This window comes from Mobula hypostoma, chromosome 9 (genome assembly GCF_963921235.1).
Source record: "Mobula hypostoma chromosome 9, sMobHyp1.1, whole genome shotgun sequence".
NCBI lineage: Eukaryota > Metazoa > Chordata > Chondrichthyes > Myliobatiformes > Myliobatidae > Mobula > Mobula hypostoma.
In genome coordinates, this window is record NC_086105.1 from 29,680,598 (window position 1) to 29,697,069 (window position 16,472).

The following is a 16,472-nucleotide window of genomic DNA, read 5'->3' on the forward strand; positions in this document are numbered from 1 at the left end:
GTAATGGGTATACATACCCTGGGTATAAATGCCATGAAAATTAGCTTTTTGCAGCAGACCTGCTCTTCCCTGTGACACTAGTGCCTGACGTCATTCCTCAGTGAGAGTTGCTGCCTGTGAAATTGTACTCCTTCAGAATTTGTGCAGAACTGTTTCTCAGTGAGCTAGTACTGTTGCCTAGTGAATTAGTATTCAATAGATCATGCTCTACAACATCCACCACCTCCAAGGAGGTTGAGAGACCAGACTCTCTTCCCCCTCTCTTCTTCTTTCAGCATGTTCTTCCCTCCGGGACTCCCTGGTCCACTGACAAGGAGTCTTCCAGCTGGTTATTTCTCTTTCCACATATGATAATATCTCTGGGTATTTCTACCCTTTTCTATTTTTTTTAGAGCATGGACGATGTTGAAGAACTCTGTGCTTACCCTGCCTCCTCAGAAGCCAAATCACCCTTTTTGATCACACCATTTCAGCCAACTGACGATGGAGCAGGTAAGTCTGAGACCTTCCCAAGATGGTATCGTGCAGGTGCCTTTGGTCTGTCGTCATGTCCGGTTGGCCGCGGCAGTTTCCGGGTGCAACCGAGCAGTCGGCGAGTTGTTGGTCGGAGTGACGGGGAGACGCGGCGGCGAGCCGAGATGGCGGACCGCGCCCCTCTCCTAGAATACGAGGAAGGTCCTGCCGTCGCTTTTCCTGCTGGCCCGGGTCCGGGCAGCGGATCAGAAGCGGTACCTGGACCGCGCAGCTTCGCTGGTAGTGGCGAGAGATGGAGCCCGGTACCGGGCGGTCCACGAGCGGCTCACCGAGGCCCGGAGCGCGAAGAGGAGGAGCAGGTGGTCGCCGTGTTCGTGGTCACTTTCGACACCAGAGCAGGTGAGGCCGCCCTCCGCCCGCATTAAAATGGCTGCACCACAGCAGCAGGAAGATGGCCGCGGAAGGGTCGGGGGCGTGTGAAAGGGAGGGGAAATTTGCGGAACACCTGTAGTAGATACCTGTTTTCAGGTGGGGAGGAGGCAGACTTGGGAGCGGGATGTACTGGAGGGTTGGCATCTGAAGGGATGCGATGGGTAACTGGATGTATTGTGCATATGGGGAGAGGAGGCGAACCTTGGATGTGGTAGGAGGATTTTTTAAAGTTGTAAGTATGACTATATAGCACTTCCATCTTCATATGAATGAGCCTGTGAAAAATTGGATTGTCAGTCTCGTTGTCATTCCTTTTACCGAAAAATGTTGAAAGCTGCAGTTCTATCTTTTGCGGCAGATTGTGTCAATTCGTTGTCTGATCATAATCTCTCGATGCATGACACATTAGGAATCAATTTTGTGCATCTGTGCATCCTTCTGGGTAGATCCATCCTTGGAATCCTAATCCAGTGCCTGGGTATCCAATGTCTCCACTACACGCCTACCCCAAATCCTGTTTGTCTCTTTGCAGTTTTTGTTTCCCACCCTACTCCTCCATCTCCTTCCTCTTCTGAGGAGTGAAGAGGGTACTTCTGATACCGAAGTAAAGAGTTATGTGTTGGCACAGGCATGAGTGGTGTTCAGGGGAAGAAGAGTTGCTTGTTAGGCATCAGAATTGAGTAACAGGATGCAGGGTTACCGTGTCCTGTGGTATTGTGCAATATTGTGATATGGTTATATTACTGATTGGGTGTGTAATCTTCCTTTGCAAAAAGAAAATATCGCATGTGTTGGAATGTAAGCCAGTTGGATTTGGCTTGGATCCACTCCTGTGCTGGGCAGCAGCAATCGCTTTGTTCTTAATTTAATGAATCAGACTGCAGTTCAATGGGAAAGTATGATGAAGGGTCTCCCCCAAAACTTCGACTATACTTTTTTTCCATAGATGCTGCCTGGCGGGCTGAGGTCCGGCATCATTTTGTGTGTGTTGCTCGGACTTCCAGCATCTGCGGGTTTTCTCTTGTTTGGGAAAGTTTATTATTGCCATCATGTGTCATTGTAATAAAGACTAATCTTACTGTTAAGTTAGTGGCTGCCAGTTTTATAAATAGTACATCTCATGTGTTAAGGTATTTGCATCACAATATTTAATGTAGTGAGGGGGTCTCGGCCTAAAACGTGATGCTGCCTAGCATGCTGAGCTCCTCCAGCATTTTGTATCTGTTGCTTGGATTTCTAGCATCTGCAGATTTTCTCCTTTGAGACTATTCCTCTGTCTGTTTTCTTCTTTCACTTAGATTTAGTTCTGCATTTAATTTTGTGGTAGAATTTCAACAACTTCATTAAAGAACACACACAAAATGCTGGAGGAACTCAGCGTATGAGACAGATCAGGCAGCATCAATGGAGAGGAATAAAGAGTAAATGTTTCAGGCTGAAATATCTTGCTATGATATTTAATTGCTGAATTTTATCCCTATTTTTCTCCTCAGCCTCAATCTATTCATTCTGTTTGTTTCATGTAATATGAAACGTGGAGGCAAACCTGAAGGGCAGTTACAATTAATTGAGGTTATCACACCACTAGCTTTCTATTTGTACCCTTGATCACTGTGAAATCAGGACTTAATTATTGATTTAGTATTGTGCTGGGAATTTTTTCTTCCTCTGTTGCTTGAATTTAATCCATTTACCCACCTTTGGAGCTCAGGGATGAAGTTTATAATAATCAAAATTATTGAATATGTGATTTCTTGTACATCAGCTCCAGAGGCATGGAATACTGAGAGGGAATGTGGAAACAAATTTAAAGTCAAAGTTCAAAGTACATTTATTATCAAAGTGTGTATACTTTATACATCTTTGAGACTTGACTCCTTACAGACAGCTATGAAACAACGAACCCCAGTTGAACTCATTAAAAACAAAGACTGTCAAACACCCAGTGTGCAGACAGAGAGAAGAAACGAGCCATGCAAACAATAAAAGCAAGCAAACAGCATTTAGAGCTGAAGCTCACAACGCTAGGCATCACTGCAGCCAATCCAGCAGTCCACTCATTGCAGGCCACAGTATCAGTCCAGCACAGACATAAGCAAACCCCGTGAAACAGGCCCACCTCGCATCGGGGCATTGAGTAAGAATTTTGCAGTGATTGTAAAGGCTGGGAAGATTTGAAGTTAAGACCTTTCACTCATTTTATCCTTGATACAAAATTGACTAGAATTAATGGAACTTGATTTCATTACGAAAAAGTTTCACCTGAGACATAATTAAGATTAGATATGTTTAAAGGCATGTGATATAGCTTTAGTTGCATTGGTTGAATTTCAAAGCACGGTCAGAGATATTTCTACTTTTTCCAGACCTCTAGTCTTTTATTCCGGGCAGATGGGGCTCGGTAACCACGGATGGTAGCTCATCTAGGAGAGGGAAAACCCCAATTTCAAACCTCCGCTGCCTTGCGGCTATACTCGCTCACAGGAAAGGCTTTGGGATTAAACCCCGAGGAAAAATCCGGAGTCGGAGTCCTGAAGGCAGCTGAGTGCTGTACCCAGCACTGGCACGGCAACTCCTGCGATGCTGCTGGCACCAAAGTGTATCGACTTTCGCCATTCCTTTGGACCTGTCATCAGCATGGGGGTGGGGGGGTCCCACTGCATGGGCAACAGATGGATCTCCATATCAACTCTGCCCTGGCTTGCACCCTGGAGAGGCCACTCCCAGAGACTACCAGAGGTGCAGTACCCATGGTCAACCATGACCGACGAAGGCCACACACACACTCTTCTTCAGTTGTCCATCGAAATTCGATGACAACGTCCACTCCTTTAACGGTGAGATCTTTGATGACTATACAGTCCTATCCTGGACCCACAAGCTCTTTTGCAGGTGGGACATGTATATGTGGTAGTGGTGGCAACCATGGCTGCATTTCTCCTGGCTCTCTTCTGCTGTCTTCTGGTTGTTCTTTCCATCTCTAGAATACGAACCCCGTCCCTACACGTCTCTGTCTCTGTCTCACTCACACACTCACTCTGTCTTTTATTGCCTCCTGTAGTTACGTCATCCAAACACAGGATACCCCAGCATGGGTGCATGCATCCCACACCTACCATCAGTTGTAATATCTAATGGGTTTTTTTGAAGCACTCTTATTTTCTATATGTAGATGCATAGATGTATATAAAAGTACAACACACTAACAGGCCTTTTGGCTCACAATGTCTATGCCAATCATGATGACAAATTAAACTATTCCATCTGCCTGTGTATGGTCTGTATCCTCTGTTCCCGGCCAGTTCATGCATCTGTCTAAATGTTTCTTAAACGTTGTTCTTCTGTTTCTACCACTTTCCCTAGCATTGTGTTCCACTGCTAACTTATTCCACTGACTTTTAAACTTTTACGCCTCTCACCTTCAATTCATGCCCTCTAGTATGACATTTTCACCTCAGGGAACTGTCTCTTAACTATCTGCCCATGCCTCATCATTTTATACACTTCTGTTAAGTGGTTCCTCAACCCCTGATGCTGCAGAAGAAAAACACCAAAGTTTCTCCAATCTCTCCTAGCTAGTAAAGTAGACCGACAGTTGAACCTCTTTAGCTTCCTCTCCAAAGCCTCTTCATCCTCCCTATAGTGTAGTGACCAGAACTGTGTACATTTCTCCAAATGTGACCAAAATAAAGTTATGTACAGCTGGAAAATGACTTCCCAACTTTTATACTCAGTGCTCTGACTGAAGAAGACAAGTGTGCTGCTTATCTTCTTTACTACTGCCACTTGCACAGAACTATGGCTTTTAACATCAGGATCTCTATACACCAATGCTCCTAAAGATCTTGCATCTTACTGTATATTTTTCTCTTGCATTTGATTTGCAAAATTCATCTGTTGTCCAGATTGAACTCAATCTGCTATTTCTCCCTCCAGATTTCCAACCGACATATAATTTCTCAAGTGCCTTCAATAAAATAAAGCCATCATTGCTGGGGGAAATGCTCCATTCAATACAGATTAGCACTTCCATTGTATCCTGAATAATGGATTGCCTGACTGGCAGACCACAGTATGTGCGGCTTCAGAGCTGTGTGTCAGACATGGTTATAAGCAACACTGGGACCCTGCAGGGATCTATATTGGCTCCCTTCCTGTTTTCCCTGTATACCTTGAACTTCAGCTACAACACTGAGTCATGTCATCTGCAGAAATTCTCTGATGACTTGGCAATAGTTGGGTGTATTAAGGGAGGACAGGAGGATGAATGTAGGGCGCTGGTGGAGACTTCGTCAATGGTGCAAGCTGAATCATCTGCAGTTCGACATTAATAAGACAAAGGAGATGGTGATGATCTTTAGGAAGGCTAAGCCTGCATCGCTCACTGTTACTATTGGTAGTGAGGACGTGGATGTGGTGAGGACCTACAAGTACCTGGGGGTGCACCTGGAGGACAGAATTGAGTGGAACAGCAACACAGAGGCTGTGTACAAGAAGGGCCAGAGTTGCCTCTACGTCCTGAGGAGACTGAGGTCCTTCAGAGTGTTCAGGCCTCTTCTTTACATTTTCTACCAGTCTGTTGTCACCAGTACTGGGGCAATGGCATCAGTGCGGGTGATGCCAACAGGCTCAATACACTGATTAGAAAGGCTGGCTTTGTTATAGGAGTCATACTGAACACTGGCGGCTGTGGTAGAACAAAGGACCGTATGAAAAATCCTGGCAGTTCTGGACAATGTTTCTCACCCTCTGCATGCCACCTTGGCTGAACACAGGAGCACTTTTAGAAATAGACTGAGCCAAATGCCCTGCTCCAAAGAGCACAATGTGAGGTCATTCTTACCTTCAGTTATTAAGCTATATAATGAGTCAACCTACAGCCAGGGAAGTGATGACCCCCTCAGGTTAGACTGTGGTAACTTATTGTTTTATTCTTTCTACTTGTAATATTTATATCTGTGCACTTGTAATGCTCCTGTGATATTGTAATTTCTTTGGGATCAATGAAGTATCTATGTATCTACCTTTTATGTCCTTTTACTAACTTCATCACTGTTCTTCAGTAATGAGGAAATTTTCTGACATATTCGATTCCCACCATGCTACTGAGTTTTGTTGCTTTCTCATTGTGAGGTATTACCATGTATTTTGCATTGAAAGTACAATATAAATGCAAATTCAACCAAATTACAGATTCAAGTAGGAGGAATTTGTGAATATATCAGATAGGTTTTAAGATAATTCTATGCCAATTAAAGCAATAAAGCTAGTACCAGCCAGGAAGCATTCTCTGGATGTACCCCTACCAGTATAATAGAAATGTAAATTATGAAAATAGAGAGATGTGTTGATACTGCTTATGGAGTCATGGAGCACAGAAATGTGCTCCATGACTCGTCCGTACTGATCAAGCTGCCTTCCTGCGGTCGGCCTATTTACATACATTTGGCCTGTATCATTCTAACCCTTTCCAATAACTCGAACCTGTCCAAGTGTATTTTGAATGTTGTAATTGCACTTGCCTCTACCACTTTCCTTGCAATTCCTTGCATATAAACTTGTTCCTAGGGTCCTCTTTAAATTGTTTTCCTCTAGTTTTAGACTCCCCTACCCTAGGAAATAGACTGCAACAGTTTATCTCATCTATGCTCCATCATGATTTTATAAAACTCTATAAGGTCAGGACTCAGCCTCTTTTGCTCCAGTGAAAAAGGCCCCAAGTGTATCCAGGCTCTCCTTATGACTCAAACCCTCCAGTCCCAGCAATATCCTTGTGTATCTTTTCTGTACAATCTACAGTGTGGAGGATCAGAGGGATCTTGGGGTCCAAGTCCATACGACACTCAAAGCTGCTACTCAGGTTGACTCTGGCTAAGAAGGCATACGGAGCATTGGCCTTCATCAATCGTTGGATTGAGTTTAAGAGCCGAGAGGTATTGTTGCAGCTATGCAGGACCCTGGTCAGACCCCACTTGGAGCACTGTGCTCAATTCTGGTCACCTCACTACAGGAAGGACATGGAAACCATAGAAAGGGTGCAGAAGAGATTTACAAGGACGTTGCCTGTACTGGGGAGCATGCCTTGTGCGAATACGTTGAGTGAACTTGGCCTTTTCTCCTTGGAGGGACAGAGGATGGGAGGTGACCTGATAGAGGTGTACAAGATAATGAGAGGCATTGATGGTGTGGATAGTAAGAGGCTTTTTCCCAGGGCTGAAATGGTTAGCACGAGAGGGTATAGTTTTAAGATGCTTGGAAGTAGGTACAGAGTAGATGTCAGGGGTAAGTTTTTTATGCAGAGAGTGGTGAGTGCATGGAATGGGCTGTGCTGGCAGCAGTGGTGGAGGTAGAAACGATAAGGTCTTTTAAGAGACTCCCGGATGGATACATGGAGCTTTGAAAAATAGAGGGCTATGGGTAAGCCTAGGTAGTTCTAAGGTAAGGACATGTTCAGCACAGCTTCGTGGGCCGAAGGGCCTGTATTGTGCTGTAGGTTTTCTATGTTTCTATGATCTGTAGTAAATTAGATTGAGAATTCCATCTATGTAAGATAATCAATTTTACATGGATTATCCTTTTGAAGAGAATTGCCCTTCATTTTCAAGTTTGTCATTCAATTGTACAGGTGAACAAAACAATGTTCCTCAGAGACTAAGGTGTAAAACTGTACGTATATTACATACAGGCCTCAAGTAATATTAATACGATAGTATTAACAGACAAAGTAATCTGTAGATGCCTTTAGCTGCTAGTTTTTATTTACACAATTAACAATCAAAGTATGATATGCATTGTTTTATTTTCTGTAAGGTGTGTTGATTATAATGTAATATAACACACATTTGAAGAACTCTGTTATGAGGCTTTAACCCTTTTCTGCTCTTATTTTTTAACCCTATCTACAGAAGGAGAGTGATACAGGAATATTGTTGTCAAGTCTCTGCTATTGTAATTATCGTACTTTTGGCATTCTCAGATGTTTTAACTTCCAAAACAGCATGAACAATTACTATCAAAGATGCGCTAAAGGAGATTAGTGTAATTATTGCGTATACAAGTCATTAATAAGTAACTCTCTTCCATTAATTCAAGTTTTCTTGTTCAGATCTTTGACTCAGTAGGCTGGAAAGGAAAAGACAAAATTTGTGATGTGAGGTGATTAATTCAATCTGCTGTCTTGATAATTAATATTTTTCTCCACAGGTAACATTGTTGAATGGCGTTTGCCACAAGAAGTGGACTTGGAAGGAGTGGAATTTAAATCCATGGCGAGTGGATCTCACAGAATTAACTCTGATTTTGTGTAAGGAGATTTCTGATTCTTATTTTCTGATGTAAACTTGTGTAAACATGGTTTATAACATGAAATGCATCATTTGGAGTTAGTAAATCATAATGGTGGCTTTGTGAAATGTTTACATTGTGCCAGTTTGAATTAAAACAGTCGAAAGAACTTCAGATTTCCATTTTGTTTATAAACTTGTTTTCTGGTTGGTAATGTAATGCATTGTGGTAACATTATTAGTATGTAATCCAGAGGCCTCTAGCAATAGTTCAGCAAACATGACTTTAAATCAAACATGGCAGTTCAAGAATTTCAGTTCAATCTGTAAATAAAGAGCTGACATTATTAAAAATAAAGATGGAAATGCCAGATTATAAGCAAGCTGCTTTTGTAATAACAGTTATTTGAGTAATGTGCTACTTAATACAGAAATGGCTATTTTTACCATACTTGCTGGGGACATTCCTCCAAATCCACCCAGTTAACGTCTGCCTGAAGTAGCTAGTTCTTGAGCAAATAAAGTCTGACATTGATGGTGGGAACAACTTAAGATGACTCATTTGGTGGGATTCATCTCTGATATGGTTTTATACTTACGTGTTCATTAAGACTTAGAAGAGCAGGAAATGAGGGCATAAGATTTATTGTTAGTGAGAAACTTCAGTTTTCATCACCAGAATGACTAGGTAGTGTGACAAGAATACACATAGATTAAGATGTAGCTGTCCTGTGCTGGCACTGGTGGGATCAGCAGTTGGTCTGCCACCTGTCTTCAGGAGAGAGAGAGATAAGGAAAACAATGGAGCAGCATTTGGAGATGTTAATGAAGGGGAAGGAGAGCTGTCAAGGTCGGCTCCCCCTTTGAACCCTGAACTGTTTGAAGTGATGGACAGGCGATACCCCAGCAGGGGGATAAAAAGGGACAGGTTCGCTAAGGCAGGACACACACGACACCCGAGGTAACAAGACCCTGGAAGCGGTGCGTCTCTCACAAGTCGGTGGGAAGTACCGGGCCATAAATGCACAGGGTGGAAAGGCACGATCGGCGGGAACCTGGTGTGTGTCCACCCTTGCCTGGGTGCCAGGTTCACCGCAGGGAAACGATCGTATCTGGAAACGGAGGGGTCACGGTCGGTGACCTCAGATGACATCACAAAGGACTCACCCGAAAGCTGACTGCGAAGGTCTGTATGGAAACCTTGAATATTCATTCGTTTTTGCTCTCTCTCTCCTTCCCCCACACTGTCCATCTCCCACGGCAGCGATTACTGCGAACTGAACTGAACTAAATTGAACTGAACTTTGCGTCACTTTGAAACTGGTCATTTACCCCTAGACAACGATAGAGCTTGATTGATCCTGTTATCTTAATTCTGTGTACATGTATGTTTATCACTGCTGAACTGTTGCATTCATTATCCTTTTGATTACTGTGTTGCTTGTTTCTTTAATAAAACTTTCTTAGTTCTAGTAAACCAGACTCCAACTGAGTGATCCATTTCTGCGGGTTGGCAACCCAGTTACGGGGTATGTAACATAAGTACCACCATTGGCATATGGAATTACAGCAGGATATGATCTGCTTCTCTAAGCCTTCTCTGCCGATCTTCAAAATAATTGCTGATCTATTTTCTTAATGCCACTTTTCTAACAGTATCACAATTTCTCTTAGTTCCTTTAAAATGCAGACATCTATTGATCTATTTTGAACGAACAACTGAGTCTCCACAGCCTTCTGCAGTGGAGATTTCCTTTGCTTTCAGTCTTAAGTGGTTTACCTCTTTTTCTCAAACTGCCCCTGGTCCTAGGTTCTTGAGTCAGGAGAAATGTGCTTTTTGCAACTAGCCAGTAAAACCCTTTAAAAAATTTTGTTCGTTTTTCATGAGATCTCTTTCTTCTAACTGCTGGAGAATACAGTTTAATATACTCAAACTCCTCATTGCATTCTCCAAATCTTCATTATCATTATAACATTCAAGAAAATTGTATACTTTTAAATTCTTCATAGTTCCTTAACTTGTTGAAGTAATGAAATTGTTTCATTTTCACTTCAGGCCATTTCTGGCATTTCCAAACCTGAACGCTTGAAACTGCAATGAGCAAAGCTGTTCTGAATTATCTTACTGCTTACTTCTTGCTAACCATCAGTGACAAAATCATTACTTTTTGAGCACAAACATATGCAGCTGACTATTTAAAAACTGTTCTCCTCAAGCACGGTGTAGTCTAATGGGCACGCAACTGACACTAGTTAGAAACTGTTCAACAGTCTCCTGTCCCAATTAAGTGGTATACTGTCCCAAATAAACAAAGGGAATCTCAACTATTTTCTTGATTAGTTTTTGTTCTTTAAGAGTTGTCCCAAATAGACAGCTGTCCTGTTTAACCAATAGCCCAGTTAATCGGAATGTACTGTACTTAATGTTCTAGCCTTAACTTTCGATATAAAACCTTAGTTTTGCATTGAACTTTTAAACAAAGTAAAATTCTCTCATGTTGTGGCTGTTCTTTCCCAAAAGCCCTTCAACACAAGATCATTAATCAACCCTTTCTCAATACATAAAGCAAGATGCAAAATCACCATTTCCCAAGTTGTTTTGTCCACATATTGATCTAGAAAAACACCTCGGATATGTTCCATGAATTGATTTTCCTCTTTATTACAGGAAATTTTATTCATGCATCCCACATGTAAGTTAAGGTTTCCTGTAATCAAGGTATTACTTCTATTACATTTAATTTTGTAATTTTAATATTCCTCTTAGCTTGTTGCCTACCCTTCACCTTTTTTTTGTGGCTTGACTTTATTCTTCACATTATCTATTTCAGTTCCTACTTTTGCACATTCCATGCCCCTGGAACCATTCCAGTAGCTAGTGATACTTGAAAGATCATTACTAATGCATCCATTATTTCTTCAGCTACCTCCTTCAGAACCCTAGGGGGTAGTCCACCTGGTCCAAGTGACTTATCTACCTTCAGACCTTGAGTTTCCCAAGCACCTTCTCCTTAGTAATAGCAACTACGATTACTTCTGCCCCCTCACACTATCAAATTTCTGGCATATTGCTAGTGTCTTCCAAGGTGAAGACGGACACAAAATACTTAAGTTCATCTGCTGTTTCTTTGCTCCCCCTTTGCTGAGCGACAAAGGGAAATGGCTAAGGGTTGGTGGGAAGGAAACCAACACAATGGGTAAGCATATTTGATCTCATTATTGGATTCTTCATTGACAGTAATCCTTATAGGGACAGCAGTAAGTGCTGCTGGTAATTTAATTTCTTTCCACATATGCTGCTTTACTGGCCAAGTTCTTCCAGCATTTCTGTTCTTGTGGAAATGAAGTCCAGTTTTTTACCCAAGGTGCCCTGCATCATGTCTGGCATTACCATTGGGCTAATCTAGCAACAAAGCTGAGCATTCAGGAGGTGCAGTGGGCTATCAGCTCTGATTTCTTTTCCACAATAACCTTTTGGTCTGTTATTTCTTTTGCCCTCCTGATCAAGATAGGGTACCAACCATAGTTCAATGAAGGTCATGCTAGGACATATCTAAAATGAAATGTCAACTTGGTGGAGTAGTAGCACAGAAGTATATGTTCTAAACAGCAAAATAAGAATGCAGTAGGTGCAGCTAAGAGATGTCCCAGCCAGTCCTATTGCATTCATTCGTAATCTGCAATTCCTCTCTACAAGCTGCCTCATTACAGTTAAATCACTAGTACTTTTTTAACATTGGCATATTAGCTTATTAACCTTGTTAATCACAGCTCTATTAGTCTGTTCTCAATTGTTAGAAAAATGCATGTATTTAAGCAGTATCTGTTAATCTGTGTTCTGGTGAACTTTCTGACGATTGCTCTGCCCAGGCCTCATTTGTTCTTTGGTCCAATCTTGGATAGAATGGTGAATTCCAAACATGGAGTGCCTTGTAAAAATGCTATACATTGGCATTGAAGGGAAAACAACAAAATGGTGGATATTGTGTGTTTATCAAAGTAACGTTTTTTGGAAGGTTTTTATCATTTAAAACTTGCTTTGTCAATATACTTCCTTCAATCATAAGATTAATGGTGGGGGTAATTGCCTTTGATTGTATAATGTCGAATTCTACCTGCAGTTTCTTAAAAGATGTAGCAATCCATATCTATGTGCAGCAAGACGTAGATGATATTTGAGCATAGACTGATAAGTGACAAATGTTACTCATGCTTATTATCTACTATTGTGTTTTAGTCAATTTGGCCTCCTGGGAAAGCCTGCTTCAATTGTGGTCTAGCCAACGGTCTACTTGGTTTACAAATATTGAATTGCTTCAGAATTGAAGCTGTCAGTTGTGTCGATGAAGCCTGAAGTAAACTCTGGTTATTATCCTTATTGTATATTTTTGTTATCTATAGACTAGCCCTGAGAACTGCTTACAGGTAAAATACTACTTCTGTTCCTATATATTCCTAATCAAATAGCTATCATTTCATGTTTCTAGCTACTTTCGGAAAGGTAACTACTTTGGTATGGCATGTTTTGCCAACATGCCTGTCGAGAGTGAACTGGAACGAGGTGCTCGAATGAAGTCTGTTGGAATTCTTTCCCCATCGTATACACTTCTGTACAGATACATGCATTTTCTGGAGAATCAGGTCAGGTGAGAGCTCTTATGCTAGTTTCTCTTAATATGTGATGAATCAATTTAACACTTAAAGGGTTAATGTGCAATTTTTTTAAAATTAGATTTCCTCTGGTAATAGGTATTAAAGGTCTCTTACTGATCCTTAAAAGTGCCACTTGTGTTCATAATTAGTCTCAGGAACCCACTGTTCTTAATTTGTACTTCTCGGTGTAATTGTTATTCAAATCAACACCAATAGATTTGATTTTATAGAGAAAGACTAAAAGCTGTTGTTGCCTGATTTGTGCCGATGTTGCTCGCTAATGACAGTTAATTGGGTTTTCACTTTACCCTTGCATTGGACCATTTGCTTATGATTTTGGTTGCCTGCTTTTGTTTATCTTTCTTGTCTTTTCACCAGTTAATGACTACTTTTATGATTTATTGTGGCTTATCCTGTAGGGTGAAGGTGACCATTTTCATATTGCCTTAGTATAGTATATGAGGAAAAAAAGACACATATGGCAGTGCTTACAACTAAGCATCTATTTCTCCTTCAAAGGCCTTGGCTTCTTGCTAAAATGCTGACTGTTGTGCAATGCTTCCTATTGATTGTACTTTTAACAGTCTTTTGTAAGATCAGTATTGTTTCAACATTTTACCACAGAATGATATGCAGTCAAGTCAAAATTTACCATCGAACAAAATGGTGTCCATTGTAGAATCGCTAAGAAGTTATCTTTCAGGTGACCTGATTGAAAAGGTTTGTTTAACAGAGACTGTGCTGCCAGGCAGGTAGAAGATTTGAGTGCTCCATAGCATTTCTACCCACCTGAAAACATTACACCTTACAGAAACTAGAATTTTCTGTGTGTTATAGTCGGACATTGGTTTTATGTTTGCCCATTCATTAAAAAGATCATTCTTGTCTATTAATCTTTGGATGATAAGTTGGATGATAGCAAAGCTATTTTAAACATCATTCTACTTGGGCATGTTTTTCAACAAGAACTGTTCTGTGTATTCAAAGGCTAGTTTACATGAAACCAGTTTCTATATTCCTCTTTGCTAATTAACATACCATCACTTAATACCACAGGGATATATTTGTGTCTAATGTAGTAAATATTTCTCCAAGTCTCCGTGCTAAGTTTACTCAATTGTCACAGATGTACGGTGCAACTTCAGACTCTGACAATTCAGTTTTCTCAATAGTTTCTCTTCTGAATAGAAGCTGTTTAGTTACAAGAAAAGCAAACCACAAATAGGTGCAAGGATCTATAAGGATTTTTTTCCAAAAGTTTTGAGTATTTCCCTTGTAATAGAAAATATTCCTTCATAGTTCCTAAAACATGTTTTCATATTCCTCATAGAAGGAAGCTATTCACTTTTGGGCTCTATCAGCTCTAGAGGCAATATCCGGCCCCCCATCTATTTCCCTGTAATCTCTTCTCTCTTGCATGAACTTCCCTGTTTCATTTCTCTCCTGCCAACACTGGGGTGAATTTATAATGCCTAATTAACAATAACCATCAATCTTTCACTGGCCCCTCCCTCATTCCCAGGGTGCAAGAGGACCATTGGTCACAGAGAGAATGTGCTGACTTCATACCAGCGGCACACAAGGTTAGAATTAAACCTGAGCTATTGGAGCAGTGAGACAGCTAAATGACCTGTGCCACGATTGCGCCACCCTTTCTGTGCATTTGCACTGTCCTAAAAATCATCAAAATTCTCTCTAGGGCTAGTCCAAGAGAAAGGAACTCAAAGCTGTCATGTTTTAGCTATTAAGAATACTCGAGGCTCACAGAACACCCAGAATCTTTTAGGCCTTCTACACAAATAGTATTATAGTGGAACATTTATAATCTTTTTCCGTAAAGAATGGAATAGGCATTGAATGGAAGACAGTGAGCTGTGTATTTTGTTTAACTTAGAGACACAGCATGGCAACTATGGTCTTTCAGCCCAGCGCCACCCAGTTACACCCATATGACCAATTAACCTACTAACCGCCATGACTTTGGAATGTGGGACGTTACCAGAGAAACCAGAGGAAACCCACATGGTTACAGGGCAGGTGTACTACTTACAGATAGTAGTGGAATCGAACCCATCACTGGTGCTGTAATAGTGCAATGCTAACTGCTACACTGCTGTGCAGCCCTTGATTTATGAACCATATAAATTCCTAAATCAGTAACAAATGTTTCTGCATAGTTTGCCCAGTGATTATCACTGTATGTTTTCTTCAACTCCTTTTAACACCAACAAATTTGTTTTGGTGTTGTCTGCCCTGATTACAATCATTTCATGTAGATGATATCCCAACCAATTGAAGAAAATAAAGCGGCAAAAGGGAGAATAGCTTTCGTTATTGTTTAATGGATCCAAGCTAACTGAAATAAATGAACCTTCCTGTAAATCACATAGTAGACCTTTGTTTAACATTGACATCAGTACATTGTAAATGATTGCCTCAGATTTATGTAGATCAAATCTCTCACTGGTAGAAATATTTTAATGAACTATAATGTACATCTAATAGATCTAAAACCATTTGTGACACGCAGAAATGAATGTAAACAGTGGTCACTCACTTAGCAAAACTATGAAATGCTAGGAGTTGCACATTTTTATTTTACAACTGGCATTTCATATTCTTTGCAAAGTGAGTGAGTCCTGTTTACATTCATTTCATATCTTTAAAGATCTTGAGCAGTATCATTTTGGCGGCCATGAAAGATTAAACTTTTCCCTCCATATGTGTTGAATGACACTACTGTCAACAGAATAGAATGTAATTTTATTATTATTTAACATTTTAGAACAGTTCACAGAGTGGCAGAGACAACTCTATGTGAATTTCGTGGACTTTGAAAAGGTTTGATACCATAGGGAGAGTCTGGTGAATTCTCAAATCATATGGGATACCTTCCAAAATTGTCTAGCTTATTCAGAGTTTCTATGCTAATTTCACCTGCACAGCTGGGGACTGCAATTTGAGCTTTGAAGTCAAGACAGGAGTCAGGCAAGGCTGCATGATGATGACGATATTGTTTAACCTGGTGATTGACTGGGTTATGAGGCAAACAATGAAAGATAAGCAGAGAGGCATTCTCTGCTTTAGAAGACTTGCACTTTGCAGATGACCTTGCATACTGTCATATACACACCAGCACATGCAAGAGAAAACTCGGTGCCTGTGTACCTTTGGTGGACAGGTTGGACTCGACAGTTAGCCAGAGAAAGACTGAGACCATAGCCCTGAATGTAGAGTCCTCTTCCTGTCAAGGTATATGCCGTTGACTTACGCAGCACCTACCTGGGCAGCATCGTTTGGCAGGATGGTGGGACCAAGGATGACATCCAGTGGAGACTCAGCAAAGCTAGAAATGTCTTCAGATCACTGAACAGCATATGGGGATCAGCCAAGGTGAAGCTGTACCAGAGCTGTGTTCTGTCCGACTCTTGTATGAGTCAGAATGCTGGTGCATGACAGAGAGCAACCTTGCCAAGCTCTCATCATTTAAGGGGACCTTCATTGTGCTCCTAAACCCCAGCGATGTAATGCACAGAAAGTTATTGCCATAGCTCAAGACAAGAAGTTTGCGATGCTACTCCAGTCCATACAAAACAGATATTTACAATGCATGCAGTCAGGCTTTTTTTT

The 16,472-nt window shown here is 41.1% G+C and overlaps 1 protein-coding gene across 1 annotated transcript in view; it reads left to right on the forward strand.

Annotated features, from left to right (window-relative positions):
* Positions 1 to 428: 428 nt before the first annotated feature.
* The window catches only part of dennd11 (DENN domain containing 11), a 49,181-nt gene continuing 33,137 nt past the window's right edge, over positions 429 to 16,472 (forward strand). The window contains exons 1-3 of the mRNA XM_063057954.1: positions 429 to 873; positions 8,110 to 8,209; positions 12,677 to 12,835. Coding sequence (XP_062914024.1) covers positions 639 to 873; positions 8,110 to 8,209; positions 12,677 to 12,835 — 494 coding nt within the window. The 5' untranslated portion in view covers positions 429 to 638. The remainder of the gene's footprint in view (positions 874 to 8,109; positions 8,210 to 12,676; positions 12,836 to 16,472) is intronic.